Genomic DNA, 18,504 nt, shown 5'->3' with positions numbered 1-18,504 from the left:
AAATTTAATAAAAAAAAAATTAAAAGAAAATACCACCCAAAATCATATGCAAAGGCTTGAAAATCTCAATGAAATAGAGATTATTTGGGTAAAAAGAATTGTTATTTTAAAAACAGTTTAAGAAGAGGATAACAAATCAATTCTTAATAATAATTCTTTCAAAAGAAGGATTTAGAACCACATAATTTGCTGGATTCTTCCAAATTTTCAAGAAATCAATCATTTCTATATAGAAAATATTTTTTAGAGGAAAAAGAAATTCAATGAGTTTTTAAGTCTAATACCAAACTTAACAAAATATTACATAAAAATGTTGAAACCAATCCCAAAATAAACAGATACAAAAAGTACAAACATTAATTCAGTAAAATGTATAATTCACCTCAAATAAGTGGGGTTTGCTCAACAATAAAAAGATGATTTAGTATGTTTATTAATGTAACATTTTAGCAATAAGTCACAGAAGAAGAAAAAAGCGGAGTGTAAGTGACAGGAAGGCATTTGATGAAATACATCTCCCTTTCTGGATTTTAAAACGCATTTTTAATTTGTTGTAAATAGAAGAATATTCTTTACATGGATGGAGCCTACCTTGAGCCAATATTCAAAATTAGATTTACAAGTGAAAACTACCAGAAGTACGGTATTTTTATTCAGGGGTAGAACGATCTGCTATTACCACTATTATTTAACATTATCCTGGAAATTCTGGACTGTACACTGAGATAGAAAATATAAATAAATATTTTCACTATGGGAAAGGAAGAAGAAAAATTACTACTTGCAGATGGTAATAATTATTTTCTTAGAATGCTCATGAATCAAGAATTAGTAGCAAAATTCAGAAATGGTTCTAGGTAGGAAATGTCAAAACCCACCATTCCTTTCACATGTATTAATGATAATCAGTTAGAAAAAATAGTGGGAAAAAGTCATTTACAATATAAACAAAGATATTAAAAAACATAAAATTATTTTCTTAAAATGTGCAGGATCTCTAGTACAGAAAATGACATATATTTTCTAAGTGACATAAAAGAAAGCATAAATAAAGGAAGAGACATGATGAGTTCTTACATGTGAAGATGAAAGTGTGTAAACAAATACATTTTTCCCAAAGGGGATTTTTAAAAAGCCTGACAATTTATTCTAGAGTTTATCTAGAAGAATGAACATGAAATAAAAGAATTTATTTTTAAAATGAAGAGTAATAAAAATACACCAACCTCACTGCTAATTAAAACTTATTATAAAACTATAATTTTTAAAGTAGATAGGTCTAGAATAGGCTGGCATATCAATGAAACAGAAAATATAGTACAGAAAAAATAATTATATATAAATTAATATATAACATAATAAATATTAAAACCTAGTATAAATTATGTATATGAAAATACCATAAATATATCTGAATATAGGTATGCTAATATTGGCATTACATTCAGTTAAAGAATAAATGACCACAAAGAACATTAAATAATACTACACTGGAAAAACTAGGGACTAGTTGGATAAATAAGTTTGATCTCTACCTCAAATTATACCTCCGAATTAACATTAGATTTAAAAAAGCATGAAAAGAAAATTTAAAAACTAAATAAATGATAATCTGATTTTGCAATGAGAAAAAAAACTGCACATAAAGGCAATGGAAAAAAATCACAAAGGAATAAACAGCTCATACAAGAAAATAAGAAATATAATAGCAACCCAATAGAAAAACAATGAATAAAAATGGAAATGAAATTCAGAGAGGAAGAAATGCCCAATAACATGGAAATATGTTGAGCCTCACTGGTGATTAAAGAGATGCAAAGAATGATTAAAGTAACTTGCTCAATGGTATAAAGCTTGAGTATTGGTTAGGTTGTATTTGAATTGGTTGGAAAGCCAATCTTGACAGATATGTACATGCTTAAAACCCTTCCTGGACTGACCTGTGATGGCGCAGTGGATAAAGTGTCGACCTGGAAATGCTGAGGTCGCCGGTTTGAAACCCTGGGCTTGCCTGGTCAAGGCACATATAGGAGTTGATGCTTCTAGCTCCTCCCCCCTTCTCTCTCTCTGTCTCTCCTCTCTCTCTCTGTCTCTCCCTCTCCTCTCTAAAAAAATGAATAAATTAATTAAAAAAAAGAAAGTACTGACTTAACATCACGTAATAAACCTTCCTCTAAAAAAAACCAAACAAACAAACAAAAAAACCCTTCCTGATGACTCACAATAAAGCAGAACTCATGTGACGATTCAATAGTATATGTGCTTATCTGCAAATGAGCAGGTTTCTGCCGTGGGTTCTACCATCTATGAAAACTACTATTCAGTCCTCAATTTTAGAACAAGGCAGTAGTTTCCCTCTCAGCTAATCACTTCATCAGTGAGTTGCAACTCTGGGGTTTGTGGGGTAATAGAAAAGATATTCGGAAAGAAAAAGTAAACCTGACGTACTTACAGTTTGTATAGATGGGTTTTCGAAATGGCTTTCCCTTAGAAAAGATAAATGCCACTGTGATACAGTTGATGGTAGTGATGGGCCACAGGGAGGTACTCTCAAAACTTAAAATTGAACCAGGAATCAGAGTTGCATTTCCAGTCCAGTTTCTTCCCAAACTCATATTTGTTGAGAAATTACTTAGGTTGTCCAGAAAGCACTCACTACAAAAGAATCACCAGCATTTATGGGATTTTTAATTTCATTTTTATTCTGCTGATGGAAAAACATTAAGTGTATCACTACTACTGACCCTCAGCTTTCACTGTTATAGTCAATAACCACCAAGACATAACCTCTTGCAATGTCAAAGCAGAAATAAAATTCAGAGGAAGTCAAGATTGTTCTTTGTCTGGCATTCTATTTAGAACAAGAGATCTGTTTTGAAAGAGCTTGAATGACCATTTTCTATGGAATTCCTTTCAATTCAGAGTAAATGAACCAGTGTGCGGGTATGTGTGTGTGTTTTCTCTTTTGTGGACTAATGTAAGCTTCATAACTTGGGTTCTGATTTTGAATCTGCCCACTCTAATCTACTCTCCTCACACAACCAAAGCCTTCTTTGAAGATCTGAACATGACACCCTCCTGCTTATGAGTGTCTATAGTTTTATTTTGCTAATAAATTAAGTTGAAACTTCCTAGGCAAGCTCAGTAGACCTTCAGACTCTGCTCTTTTGCTAGTCCTTCTACTTCTCTTATATTCCAAACAGCTCACCTCTGGGGTTATATGTGCTGCTCCTTGTATTTATCACTGTATCTGAAACATTTGCTGACCAGCATAATCAGTGCCCCATTCTTATTGCTTCATCAGCAAAAGAGTTTCACTCATTATTTTGCAATTATTCATTTACATATCTTCGTTTTCCATCCCTGGGATGAGAATTCCTTAAATGTGAACTTTTCGGCCCTGGCCGGTTGGCTCAGCAGTAGAGCGTCTGCCTGGCGTGCAGGAGTCCCGGGTTCGATTCCCGGCCAGGGCACACAGGAGAGGCACCCATTTGCTTCTCCACCCCTCCCCCTCTCCTTCCTCTCTGTCTCTCTCTTCCCCTCCCACAGCGAGGCTCCATTGGAGCAAAGATGGCCCGGGCGCTGGGGATGGCTCTGTGGCCTCTGCCTCAGGTGCTAGAATGGCTCTGGACGCAACAGAGTGACGCCCCAGAGGGGCAAAGCATCGCCCCCTGGGGGGCATGCCGGGTGGATCTCTGTCGGGCGCATGCGGGAGTCTGTCTGACTGCCTCCCCGTTTCCAGCTTCGGAAAAATGAAAAAAAAAATTAATTAAAATGTGAACTTTTCTTTTGGTTTTATTTTATTTTTTGTTTGCTTTGCTCATATTTACAACAAATCTTTGGAACCTAACACTGTGATGCCCCATAACATCTACTCAGAAAAATATTTAAGGTATGGGCTTTCGGCCTTGAATGGTTGGCTCCATGGTGGAGTATCAGCCTGGCATGTGGATGTCCCAGGTTTGATTCCCAATCAGGGCACACAGGAGAAGTGCCCATCTGCTTCTCCACCCCTTCCCCCCTCTTCTCTCTCTCTTCCCCTTCTGCACGCATGGCTCGATTGGAGCTAGTTGACCCCAGGTGCTGAGGATGGTTCCATGGCATCTGCTTCAGGTGCTAAGAAGAGCTTGGTTGCTGAGCAATGGAGCAGCTCCCCAGATGGGCAGCTCCCCAGATTGGCAGGGCATTGCTCCCTAGTGGATTTTCCAGGTGGATCCTGGTCTGAGTGCATGCAGGAATCTATCTCTGCTTCTCCTCCTCTTCATTGAATTAAAAAAAAAAAAAAAGCCCTGTCCGGTTGGCTCAGCGGTAGAGCGTTGGCCTGGCATGCAGGAGTCCTGGGTTCGATTCCTGGCCAGGGCACACAGGAGAAGCGCCCATCTGCTTCTCCACCCCTCCCCCTCTCCTTCCTCTCTGTCTCTCTCTTCCCCTCCCGCAGCCGAGGCTCCATTGGAGCAAAGATGGCCTGGGCACTGGGGATGGCTCTGTGACCTCTGCCTCAGGCGCTAGAATGACTCTGGACGCAACAGAGCGATGCCCCAGAGGGGCAAAGCATCGCCCCCTGGTGGGCATGCCGGGTGGATCCCAGTCGGGTGCATGCAGGAGTTTGTCTGACTGCCTCCCCGTTTCCAGCTTCGGAAAAATGAAAGAGAGAGAAAAAAAAAAGATATGGGCTTTCCCAGCTCTGATTAACCTATTTTCAATGGGTTTTTTAAAATATTAAATCCATAGTTTCCATCAGCTTTCTTATTCAGCTTAAAACTCTTTACTACTATTATAATTGTTTATAAATAAATTTCATTTTCCAGTTGTGACCTCAAATGCAGGACTTTAGTCCTATTATCCTTGGCTCCCTAGCAATCCAAGTTGAGCTTTGCATATAGGAGATGTTCAGTTAATGTTTGCTTAATACAGTGTGTCCATAAAGTCATGGTGCACTTTTGACCGGTCACAGGAAAGCAACAAAAGATGATAGAAATGTGAAATCTGCACCAAATAAAAAGAAAATCCTCCCAGTTTCTGTAGGATGATGTGGCAGCTTGTGCGCATGTGCAGATGATGACGTAACACTGTATATACAGCTGAGCAGCCCACGGCCATGCCAGTTGAGATATGGATGGTACAGAGGAAAGTTCAGTGTGTTCTGTGACTTGCTAAATTCAAATCCATGACCAAAGTGCAACGTGAATATCGGCGCGTTTATAACGAAGCGCCACCACATAGGAATAACATTACTCGGTGGGATAAGCAGTTGAAGGAAACCAGCAGTTTGGTGAGTCTGTAGAGGCTATATGTGATAGCTACCTAAGGAACCCTAAAAAAATCTGTGCATGAGCCCACATTGAACTGCACTGAATAGGTATGAAACTGGGAGAGTGTTCCTTTTATTTGGTGCAGATTTCACATTTCTATCGTCTTTTGTTGCTTTCCTGTGACCGGTCAAAAGTGCACCATGACTTTACGGACACACTGTAGATTAATGAAATAATCAATAGTTAACAAAGCATTCTTACACAAAAGGAAAAGACAAACTGGAAGGCCTGAAATATTGAGTCAACACTGAAACATATCTAATCCAATCTAATCTATTTAAATGCAAGCGTGAATATGACATAGCTAGTTAGTATAGAGGCAGGACTACCCATCTATCATCCTTCTGACTACACCATGTTGTCTCTTAGATTTAATCATACCTTTACTTTTCTGAATATGTGCACTCCAATTTGGGGGGAAATCTGGTTTTGAAACAAAAATGACTTATATTATTTCAAGTCATACTTGAATTTCTGGATTTTTGGTCTAAATTACAATCTTACACATTATTTGTAGTTTATAAACTTCCACTGATTCCTAGAGCTTTGATGCCATCACAGTCACAGTGAAGTCAGAGGGAGTTTGGCCAAGCCCGACTTCTAAAAGAACAGCGCTTTTCCTGCCTCTCCTTTTCAGAGGTCGGGAAGGCTTTTTCAGAAACAATAAATTTAAACATCTATGGTGTAGTTCGGAAAGGTGGAGAGACCCTGAGCCTAGTTAGTGTTCAATCAGAACAATGATACCATCAACTAACATTTTAATTTTAACTTTCATTTGAAAATCCACAGTAATTTAAGCAATCTCATATCAGGGGCCAGCTGACTTCAGCCCACAGACTAAATCCAACTTGCCCTGTTTCTGTAAATGAAGTTTATGGAACATAGTCACATATACTTGTTTACAGGTTGTCTATGGCTACTTTCTCACTGTCACAGCAGAGTTGAGTAGTTGCAACAGAGTCAAGTTAGCCCACAAAGCCCCAACTATTTACTCTCTGGCCCTCTACAAGAAATGTTTGCCCATCCTTGTTTTACATGATATCCAAACCACTAGGGAATCAATCAATCATTCAGACAAGCTGTCAGATCTATACTTCAACAACCAATGTAAAAACCTTTTTTTACCCATTCCACGTGGCTCACTCCAGGATTCCACCCATTTACTATGTTCTGTGTTCTATCTTGCTACTGGTGTTTTGCTATGTGGAGACACAACTTTTGTTAATTAAGGTTTTAGGGTATAAGTTCAAACCCAGTTGTGCAATGCTATTGGGTACTCATTGTATCACCTTTAGGAAGGAAAGGTAAGAAACCGAACATTACCTGTATCTGTAGACCTCGCAGTACCAAGGCTGCTGTTTCACATAGAGAAATACACAGATCTGCACAATGCAGGTGAAACAGGTGTTCAGCAAGACTGAGAGCAGCAAGGGCGGGGAGAGGAGCTGGCCTGCTGGTCGGTATGGAGCCAGCTTTGGGTAGGCATGAGTTGAACTCACTGAAAGACACATTTTTCCCAGTTACAATTTCATTGTTGAAACTGAAAGACTAAGATGCATACTATTTTGAGTCTTGCTTTAGGGCTCAGATTCAGCACACATGAACTGAGAATTTATATCTAAGAAAACACATTGTCCAGTAGCAGATCCAATGCTGTCAGGCTTTGCCTCTTTCAGACTTTGGTTTTACCTTTGGAAATGAGAAATAATGGATTCAAAAGTTTGGTAATTAATAAATTACCATACTGTATGGTGCTAATATTTTCTCAATAACCAGACTGACCAGGAATGGTAACACAAGAGAAGAAGATGGCCTTGCACATGAATAAGTATCACTGTTACCTCTCAGTGATGATGGAAAAGTGGAGAGTTTAGATGAGGAGAGTAAGAAAGCATCTAGCTAATCTCCATGTGTTGGAAAAAATTTTAAAAAGCACTCACTCTATTATTCATGCAGCCAACCTTCTCTGAGCACTTCTGTGTACTAGGATAGATATCAGAAGTGTGTTCTGCTCCTGCTGGAAATGTGTGTAAATGGAGAACTGTGAGAGCACATTAGACATGGTTAGGAATAGGAGCTCATAAAAAATCTCGTTTCCAGATGAGAGTCTTAAAATATAGTATCTCCATCCATTCTACCAAGCTGATAAAAATGGAATGCACTTGTTAGGGCAGAGCAGGAAAGAAGCATGGGAAGGTCAGAAATTAGATAACATCACATTTAAAGGTTTATATCCTAGTCATGTTTCAGTTCTTGCATTCGTATGTGTCATCTTGCCCTTTCCCACAACTTTTCGTTGTTTTTTTTTTTTTTTTTTTTTTTGATGTGAGGAAGAAAATAAAGTATTTTTAGATTTGTGTCAGGAACATTGGGGCGAACTGATGGGGATTGGGTGTGCAGTTTGGGATAATAAAACTCTAATGTAGTTTTTCAGATTGCTGAATGTGTGTTCTGGGGAAATCACATTATACTCTCTGGTTCTTCACTTCCTCATGTATAAAATGAATGTGTTGGAATGTCTAAATTATCTCCAAATGCTCTTCCAACTCATTTATCCTAAAGCTCTATGACTAAGGCTTTACTTTTACTAACTTAAGCAACATTTCCCAGGAGAGTGCCGGACTAGAGGCTATGAGGTATGCAGAGAAGGAATCTCATCTGCCTTCAAAGAGTTTGAAGTTCAATAAAAGACACAGTAGGGTTGGGAGATAAAAATTTTGTCAGACCATTGTCTCAGATTCTTGGGAGGTTACCTCTAAACTCTTGGAATAAAGATTTTGGGTGGCTTCCCCCCCCCCCAGTTCCTTGGCTGTATCTTCTAAGTCCTTGGGATTCTCTGAGTTGATAAGAATATATTTGTTATTCATGGTGGGCCTTGATAGTTTGTCAATAAGATGACGTGAGTTTGTGCTAAGGAGATGACTCAGGATGGGGTCTGGCCTTGCCCAAAAGACCAACTCTGTGATTAGAGAAGTGAGGCTTTGAGACTCCTGATCTCAGGGCTGATATGCAGGGAGAGGAGGGAGCTGGGGTTTGAGTTCAGTCTCATGGCCAATGATTAAGTATGCTTCGGTATTGGACCTCCCATGGAAACCCCAGATACCAGAGCTCAGGAGTTTCTCTGTTTGGCTATCCTCTGTATATCATTACACATTGAAGGGTCAGGTGGGTGAGGCAAACTGACACCCCAGGGAGAGGACAATGGAAATGTCATTTCTGGGAACCTCCTAGATCTTTCCCTCTAAGTCTCTCACTTCAACTGGTTCTGATTTATATCCTTTTGCTTTAACAAAACTTTAATTATATGTATTTCCTGAGTTCCATGAGTTGTTGATATGAATTACTGAACCTGAGAAGGTAGTGAGAACCCCCAAATTTGTAGCTAGGTAGTCAGAAGTGCAGGTAGCATGGGGATCCCAAAACTTACAGCTGGTATCTAAAGTGAGGTCAGTCTTGTTGAGGTTGTGCTCTTCATCTGTAAAGTATTGCCTAAGTCTGGGTAGCTGGTGTGAGAAGTCACTGAAGGTCACACAGGAAAGGACACACAACGTGGGCTGTGGTCAGAGCTGGGGAGAGGTGCAAGGGGACAGAGGGAGAGGCTGCAATGCTTGGGGTTCTTTTTGCACTCCAATACCCAAGGTAGAATGTAGCCACAGCGTTCACAAAGAGGCCCTGGGTCATGAAAAGAGGTGTAATTGCATCTGTGCATCTGGCTCTTCCTACTTTGGTCTTCTCTCAGATGCTCATTGAGTTTCTGGCTTTTCCTTTATACAGAAACGAAGGTAGATTGACATACTGGACCCATCAGGGTAGAGTAGACTTTACCTCCTCTCGATGTTAGTTTTCTCTGGCCAAAGAAGTATTGTCAGAGATGTGAGGCCTGCTTGTGCAGCTGGGCCTGCTCTTTGCTCTGCTCTCCGTGGCCTGCAGTGAGAACATGCCTGGGTCTCTTCAGACAGCCTGGCCCCAGGATAAAAAATATGGACCAAACCTGAATCAAACCCACAGCCTGGACCAACCTAAAGCAGAATGGCTCAGCCGAACCCACCTGTGTCATCTGAGTGACAGTCAACCTAGAGACCCATGAGTGGGTGCTATAAGCCAATGAGTTTTGAGGGTAGTCTGTTAAACAGCATGATCATGGCAATAGCTGATTGATCCAGAGTCCTCACAGAAAAAATATTTTAACTTTATATTAGAGATTCCTCATACTTTCTGACAGGGAATCTGTACACCTACAGTAGATAAACATAAAAATAATGACTACTCTTTAGGGACTTTTACCAGGTTCCAGAGGCAGTGTTAGTGCTTTATAAATGTTTTTTTTTTAATTTCTTCAAAAAAGCAATGCACCTATTTTATAGGTAAGGAAACTGAGGTTCAGAGAAGCAGAGTCCTTTGTTTAGAGACCCACAGCCTGTGAGTGACAGGGTGGTGATGCAAACTCGAGTCTGTTTGACTTGAAAGCCCCCATTCTCTGCCTACAGTATAGTGCAGGGGAATGGGTCTGAATGAATTAAAAATGATATAACAAGGAGCCCTGACATACAGGCTTGGGTAGCGATACTGGTTCTCAGCAGCCAGAAAAACTTCTCGGAATTGTCCAGGTTTCCTTAAAATGATGATAGTGATGTTGATGATATATGTTATTATATTGCATGCAGAGGAATGAAAACTTGTGGAGTGTTATATTTTATTCAGAATTAATCATTACCTCCTCTGAGTTTCTACAGCACATTACTCATATTGCCACTAATGTGTGAGAATGTCTTGCATTAAATTGAGGGGTTTTTTTTACACTATAAGCTCCCCAAGGAAAAACAACCCATCTCACCCACTTCTTGTACCTGATTGAATCTAGCAAAGGGCCTGCTATATGGGAGGACTTAGCAGTTTTAATTTCTAGTCTCAAAATACAGTTTTTTCATTGTTCAGCATCATTTGGGAATAGTGTAGGTACTTCTCCTAAACAGTTGGCTTAGTTCATATTATGGACATTTCAGGTCATGTAAGTCATGTTTCAGGAGGCTCATGAAATCATCTAAATTACATGCAAAATTTTGAGTGTGCATCATGGGATTTCTAAGGTGAAAGGATTTATATTTTCCATCGAATTTTCCAAGGGGACCAAGACCCCAAAAATGTTAGGTGTCATTGAATCCCTGATGGAATTTACAAAAGCAATGTTTTTATAGATAGCATGAATTTCCTCTTATTGTCTCCTTTTCTGGACACTGCCTCCTCCCATATGCTGGAATGGTTAGCCCAAATGGGCCTGAAATGCATGACTCCACCTTCTCACACAGAAATGATGGGCTTAGAAGAGGGCATCTGACCCAAGTTAGGTGAATACATTTTCTCTCCAAGAGATTTGCAAATAAGATACTGAAAGGCCAAGCTAATTAGCTGTTGGAAGACAAGCAGAAAAGTTAGAGAGATTCTATAGAGTCACTACTTAGGGTTATTTGCAAGGTGAATGAGTAGAAGTCAGATGAAAACAGTAAGAATAGAAAGAAGAAGAAAGAGACAAGATGGTCTCTTGGAAATTCTTAAATATCGCTGCCTTCTATTTTCTTGATCTAATTTGACTGGGTCTTATTGAAGAGAACAAAGATGTAGCAAGGACAAATTTATTTCAAGATGGCTTCTAGACCTATTAGAGTCAAATTTGACTTCAAGGCATGCATTTTCTTAATTGACTTCCCTGACTCTCATTTCCTTGATTTTCCCTTTAATATACAGGAGTGGGAAAAAGTAGGTATATAGTTGTTCATATAGAAAAACATGAGCAGATTATGATGATTACAATAGCTTTATTAACTTAAAAGAATGCCACAATGCAACTGTAAACCTACTTTTTGCCAACCCCTGTATTTTATCTTGTTTAATTAGGTGCCTTTGTATGTTGCCTTAAAAATCTGTGGGAACAAGGTAGGGTGTGTACAGATAAGCAAGTAAATAAATAAATTAAATATGTGATGGTATTGTCTTCGCTTCATACTAACTCAAGCATAAGATCAAAGCCATAACCTGGGAACTTAGAAATGTAAGGGCCTTGGTGAGAGTGATTTTACACTGATAACTTAATCGTCAATAACTCTTAATGCCTGCAGATGAATGTCCACAGTTTTAGTCTGGTAGCCCAGATTCTGTGATCTGACCCAACTCACCTTTCAAACTTTATCTCTTAATGTTTCTTTCCAAGTGCCCTACTATGTGGTCAAATTGAAAAACTCGACCACCATATTTGTCAGCTCTCTCTTGCTCGTGCTGTTTTCTTTTACTTCAAATTCCCTTCTTTATGTAAAAAAAATATTGAAAATCTATGCATTGTTCCTATTTTGGTGGAAATGCTACCTCTTCAATGAAGCCATCCTTATCTCTCTGTCTTTTCTCTATTGCTATCTCCTTTCTAACCTTAGATTATCAGAAGCAATCTCTCCTTTTTATGAACTTATTGTTTCCTGGCACTCACTACTTTAGATTTGCATTTAATTCATTCATGTATGTGAATCCCCCACTAAACACTGGCTTTCAGTGATCAGCCTTTCTACACACCAGGTACTACATGCCTAACACAGAGTAGGAGATGAACACATCTAAGAGGATGTTGAATGGGACTTTCCTTTTGTCTGAGAATTATGTTGAGTCTCATATTCAAGGTCATTGAATGGTAAATGCCAATATAATGTAAAGAGGACCCATTGCTATATCTCCATAGTACCTACTAGGAGAGATCAACATTGGCCCTTCAATGTAAGCATGCCCACCACCACCTCACATGCACACAATTATCTATGTACACTCTATATAAAACTATAGATATTATCAAGAGGTTTCTAAAGGAAAAATTTAGAAGCAACAAGAACTGTGTTTTTATTTTCTGCATCACACCAAACCAAATAAGTGACGGTCATAAGAAACACTCTAGGAGAGACCTGAAGTGGCTTTGAGGGCAGATTGGTTCACTAATTCTCCTGTTGCAATATCACAGGGAAGAGAGAAGGGGCAGCAGTGAGCAAGCTACATTATCTCCTACTGGGTAGCTCAAGCAGAAGCTACAGGAACTAATCAAACTAGAATTGTCTTGAAAGGAATCTGCCCAATGCCATGGGAGTCAAATTTATAACCAATATCATGAAATTAGGTGTACAAAAGCTCAAAATAACTTGCTCAAGGTCATCTAGCATTCTGAGGCTAGGCTAAGACTAGCACCCAATGTTTTGGATTTCTAATCAGCAGTCTACTTGTACACAAATTTTTTTAAAGTGAGCATTATTGTAAAAGAAGAAAGAGTGTAGGAGCATATGGTGATGTCATTAACTTTGCAGCGAGTGCTCAGAGTGTGTGGTGCCTTGTGCTACACACTTGACATCCATTATTTTATCTGATTCTCACATCCCTATGAGGACATTTCCTACCAGGAAGTTATCTGTTCTATAAATAATGTGCCAAAGGTCATAGAGATAGGGAGTGATGGGGGTGGCCGTGGCTTTCACCTTTGTGCTACTGATTGCTAGCTTAGCTCTTGGAATTTCTGTTGCTCTTTTTGCTTTTCAGTATCATTGATCATATTCACAAGTAACTCAGGCAAATTACTTAAAAATATCCAACATTGCAGAGCACTATCACTGATTCAAAATTATCTAGTTGTATGAATATCAATAATTATTATATTATATTATATTATATTATTATATTATATAAACATAATATTATAATATATTAAAAATACTTTAATGGGTTATGAATAGACAAGAATCATAATTGATATTACTTACATCTTTGATACTGGTTAATTTTGTCACTGGGTTGACATAATAAATGACTCCAATAGCAGTTTCATGTTTTAAAATCCAACATGAAATTCAGTTATTAATATTCTTCACTGCCTGATGTTTTAAGTTATTTTTCAAAAACACTTTCATAGTTGGAAAAAAAGATGATGATGTCATTCTTTTTCTTTTTTCTCTGTTGAGGCGGTCACCTTCCCCACTTATTAAAAGTTAGTATCAAACCCAAGTTCTTTGATAGGAAATGCTATATCACTGTCATCTGCAAGGAAGGAAATGAGCAATAGCTGCTCTAAGCCACACCTGGCTTTTGAGAGCGTTTCACGAGAATAAAATGCTAGCATTTATTCTCACACATCAAAGACTTAGCAAAAATCTGGTTTCATGTCTACATGAACTGTAGCTGAATAATGGAAAGTGACCTTTGGGTTTTAAAGATTTCCTTTTTTAAATTTCTTGTGCATTTTTCTATGTGCAAAGGCAGAAACCTACAAAGAACTTAGAACACGATGACAATTTTATGAGGCTAAAACCTATTTGGTTTCAGGATATAATACCTAACTCTGAGGACTTCAAGTTTCAATCTTTCTCCCAACACAACTTTCTTTACTTTTTTTTTTAATTCATTTTTAGAGAGGAGAGGGAGAGACAGAGAGAGAGAGAGAGAGGAGAGACAGAGAGAGAGAAGGGGGGAGGAGCTGGAAGCATCAACTCCCATATGTGCCTTGACCAGGCAAACCCAGGGTTTCGAACCGGCGACCTCAGCATTTCCAGGTCGATGCTTTATCCACTGCGCCACCACAGGTCAGGCTCTCCCAAGACAACTTTCAAAAAATTCATAGGAAATAGATTTTAGTAGTTAAGATGCACCATTCTCTGAAACTCTTTATTTGTCTGAACATTCCTAGAATTTGATGGATGAAAACAAATAATATAGTTTACTTTGCTAAAGAGCTTACTTGTTAAACAGACCATCAAGGTAATGGCTATATCCTGCATGATATACTGGTAATTCCCAAAGAGTTGTAGTTGCTGAAAAGGAAAGAAAAGTAGATATAAGTGTTGCTTCTGCTACTATACCATTTTATTATTCCTAACACATTTTTTGAAAGTAGTCAAGAAGTAACTTATTTTTCTATCCTCTTTTGGAAAAAAGCGACTCCCCTTAAGATTTTAGCATCTTACTGGAGGGAACAAAACTAGATCACTATTTTCCCAGGGTTTCACTTAATTCCATATTAGCAACAAGGCTGAGTCAGTTGAGAAACCCTCTTACTGGCCACAGTAGTTCTTGCACCTATAGTGTCGGTGCAGACAGTTGAGTTCTTAACATAAGATGTTAAAGCTTAAAAGTTCCTCTGGGAACTTCAAACTTAAAATTTAAAGTCAAGTTTAAATCACTCAATAGGTCTGTCTCTCTATTTTTATTCATGGATTGAGTTCACACTATAGTTCTGTTGGGGGTCCATTTACTTTCACACATTGAACAAGTGCCCCCACCCCAAGTAAGCCCATTGCGGCCTTCAGTGTTCTACACCTGCCTTCCTACGGTTCATATACACATAGCACTTCTTTTACATCTGCATTTATGGAGTCGAAGTACTTAAATATAAAAGTCAACACGTTACCCTCTAGGAACCCACCTTGCAACACCTTTTGTAGCCAGGTCTGTGTATCTGCTACCTGGCTGTTGAAAGAGCACTAAAGTATAATCTGGTTCTGAGTACTTTGCTGACCAGATACGTGCACATGAAAATCATTTCTGGCCACTTAGAGGGAGAACACAAGCCCAGAAGGGTCTGGGTGCAGGTCCTTGGGGAACATTCTTATTTAGGTCAAGTCCATCAAGTGAATGGCTTCAGAGGAGACCTATGGTTTCAACTCTGTCCATGAACACTTTGTAACTGAAGTTCTCTCCTTTTTTCTTTTTCTTTCTTTCTTTTTGAGGATGCAATGGTTCCTCAATATCCCTCTAACCCTTCGGTTCTTCTTCTGTCTTCTTTACATTTCTTTCTCAGATTCTTCCCCTTATTTTCTGCTCAGAATGGTAAAATTATATATATGGTGAGATGGAACAGGGAGGAATTTTTAAAAGCAGTTATAGTTTTCATTCTAGGAGCAGCTTACATTGAATTATAGAGGGCTTTGGGAATCAGCCAGCCTCACTTTCCAGGGGCAGATAAAGGCTTGGCCAAGGGCAAGATCTAATTTGCTTTTAGCTATAGAGGCAGAACTTGAATCTAGGTTTCCTGATTCTCAATCCAGGTCTTGTCTCTATCCATATGGCTGCCCCTTAGCCCTCTGTGTATGTGATCCTTGCTAGTAATTGTCCACCAGATGCTGGAGTCCTATGGTCCTCTCATTTACCTCTCAAATGTCTCAGAAAAGCAGGAAACACATTCCAGCCCTGACGTGGTCCCTCAGCCTGTTGGATCATTTTACTGCAGAGCAAGTTATGACTGAAGTAGTGAAGTATACTTTCACCTAAACATGTTTCTTCCATACAGCTAATTAATTCTAAAGTGTTTATTTTTATCATTGAATTTGAAGTCTTTTTTTTTTTAAAGAATTGCTAATCCTTTACTATGTCTAAATGTATAAGTTCTGGGCAGGTTCAGAAGTAAAGCTCCACTTTGGAAGTTTTTCTAGCTTTTGAATTCTTCAAAGACAAATTCAACAACTTCTTTCTATTTATCTCTTCTTAGTATTTTGCCAAAAATATTCCTCAGTTGTCAACTGATCCAGTTCCTGCTGAGTTATATTTAGGCTGCTCAGAAGCCTTTTTCATCATCCAAGTGAAGAAAGAGAGGATTGAAGAGGTCAAGTGTCTCAAGTTATCTAGAGTACAACAAAACTTCTAGAAAACTGAGCCACAGCTATTTATTTCTAGCTCTGTGTTTCATGCACAGTCATACCAAGCTCCCAGCTTGTAGACACCTATTTTGAGAAATGTCATTTATTTATAAAACATTAAATCCTGTGTAAGAGCTGTAACTCAAAAAATGAACCAGGGATGTAAATGCAATTAGAACTAGAAAACAATTATTTTGTTTCATACCCAATAGAGCAGTGCTGTACCAATAAACTGGATCATGCCATACATGGTCAAGTATTTAAATACCCCAAAGGATGAAACCAAAGCAGCTCGGCCTTCTCTGTTTAGGAAAAAGAAAAATAACTGGTTACTTTATGATACACATCTCCCATTTTTCTTTATATTTCCAAAGGAGTTTCATTTTTAATAGCTGTTGACATCGCCTGACCAGGTGGTGACACAATAGATAGAGCATAGGACAGGGATGCAGAGGACCCAAATTCGTAACCCTGAGGTTGTCAGCTTGAGCGTGGGCTCATCTGGTTTGAGAAAAGCTCACTAGCTTGAGCCCAAGGTCACTGGCTTGAGCAAGGGGTCACTTGCTCAGCTGTAGCCCCCTGGTCAAGGCACATATGAGAAAGCAATCAATGAACAACTAAGGTGCCGCAACTAAGAATTGATACTTCTGCTTCTTATCTCTCTCCCTTCCTGCCTGTCTGCCCCTATCTGTCCCTCTCTGTCTCTATCACACACACACACAAAAAAATAGCTGTTGACATATATTCACTTAACTACTAGTTCACCCTCTCAATTATTTATGTAATTATTCACTCATTCATTCTCTCTTTTAATCATTATCTCAGTCATTAATTCATACACTCACCTTTATTTGGAGTTTATGAGGTACCAGGATTATTCTGAGTCAGGGAGGATATCAATAAATTAGGCTCAGTCTTTATTTTCAACAAGCTTTTAGTGAATTAAGAAGATTAACATGTACATTGTAAACACAATACATTATGATAAGGTGAAACATGTCAAGCATGACCTGTGACTCATTATACCCTCACATCTGCTTTCTGAGAACTGAACTGTGTGTGCTGTCAAGTCCCTTAGAGACATAGAGCGAAAGAACAGGACCTCTCTCATTTTAGGAAGTGTGGATGTGACTCTAATTTTGAGATAAAATGAGTTTTGTTGGCTTCAGTACACCAGGAAGAACCCAGGGTAATAATAGCATGGAGTTCAAATAGATAAAAGAACAGTAAAAATTGCAGCTTAAAGAGTAAATATTCCCTTTCTTTAAAAAATTGTTTGAGCCTGACCAGGCGGTGGCACAGTGGGTAGAGCATTGGACTGGGATGCAGAGGACCCAGGTTCAAGACCCCAAGGTAACCAGCTTGAGCATGGGCTCATATGGTTTGAGCAAAAGCTCACGAGCTGGGACCCAAGGTCGCTGGCTTGAGGAAGGGGTTACTCGGTCTGCTGAAGGCCCACGGTCAAGGCACATATGAGAAAGCAATCAATGAACATCTAAGGTGTCGCAACGAAAAACTAATGATTGATGCTTCTCATCTCTCTCAGTTCCTGTCTGTCTGTCCCTATCTATCCCTCTCTCTGACTTTGTCTCTGTAAAAAATTGTTTGAGCTGTTACTCCTTTAACTGGGACTTGGTTGGGTGATGCATTATGACAGGCTGAAGAAGACAAGAGGAGGTGGTAGTGCGGTAGGAGAGGGGGGAGCTTGGCCAGCACCCCCTGCAGCCTCCCCTCGCCCAGGCAGACGTGAATCCACAAGGGAGGTAGCCCCTACTCTCCTCGTTCCTGTACCCAGTGACAGACACACCTGCACTACTCAGAAACTTTGTCAACAAAACAGGGACTTAAGAAGAAAAACCAAGAAAGCTAAGTAATAAATAACCATCTTGCCCCAGGCAAATGAGAAAGTTCAGGTGGGAGACGGGCCAGGATGCTATGGGCAGATATTTTTCACCAGGCGACGAGGCACCACCATTTGTTTTCCACACAGGGTAGAGCAGAAGATGAACTGAGAAGGGGCAGCCGTATGAAGCCTGGCTCATTTTCTGCCATGAACTTTGTGATTCCACTCTTTTTTTCTACAGTTGTGTACATTTACAAAAAAAAAAAAAAAAAAAAAGAAGTTAAAATGCAGATTCAAAGAAAATTGCAGAAACGCATTCTAAATATAAAAGAAAAGATGTTTGTATGGACCTCCAGAATTACTGCTGTTCTCAATGAGTATGACTTTTAAGCAGTTTATTCACTGACTTACGCATTCCACAAACAGTAATTGAATGCGATGATGTACTCAGCTTAGCGCCAGGCACAATGATACAGAAATGAATAAGGTACAGTTATTGCCCTAAAGGACTCAAACTGTAACAACAGTGTTTCAAAGACACAAACGAAAACCCCCATATCTAGACCTACGCATCTGAAACTGCTCCTGTTGCCCCTCTGGAGGATGTTTTCTCCGGAATAAGCATGCCTCCGGGGGAGCAAGGGTACAATGAGCCTAACGGAGCTGAACCACATCTGAGTTTTATAAATCTATGAGATGGAAA

General features: G+C 39.2%; 1 protein-coding gene across 4 annotated transcripts in view; it reads right to left on the bottom strand.

Annotated features, from left to right (window-relative positions):
• Positions 1–18,504, bottom strand: part of ATP13A5 (ATPase 13A5) — a 137,556-nt gene that overhangs the window by 17,629 nt on the left and 101,423 nt on the right. For 3 of the 4 annotated variants that reach the window (XM_066347555.1, XM_066347556.1, XM_066347557.1), the window contains 4 exons: positions 16,164–16,260; positions 14,065–14,137; positions 6,636–6,810; positions 2,453–2,655 (listed from right to left, as the gene is read on the bottom strand). In XM_066347555.1, coding sequence (XP_066203652.1) covers positions 2,453–2,655; positions 6,636–6,810; positions 14,065–14,137; positions 16,164–16,260 — 548 coding nt within the window. The remainder of the gene's footprint in view (positions 1–2,452; positions 2,656–6,635; positions 6,811–14,064; positions 14,138–16,163; positions 16,261–18,504) is intronic. The other variant, XM_066347558.1, reaches the window with a different exon arrangement.

The sequence above is a fragment of the Saccopteryx leptura genome, chromosome 8 (genome assembly GCF_036850995.1).
Source record: "Saccopteryx leptura isolate mSacLep1 chromosome 8, mSacLep1_pri_phased_curated, whole genome shotgun sequence".
NCBI classification, from domain to species: domain Eukaryota; kingdom Metazoa; phylum Chordata; class Mammalia; order Chiroptera; family Emballonuridae; genus Saccopteryx; species Saccopteryx leptura.
This window is presented reverse-complemented; position numbering and strand designations above follow the sequence as displayed.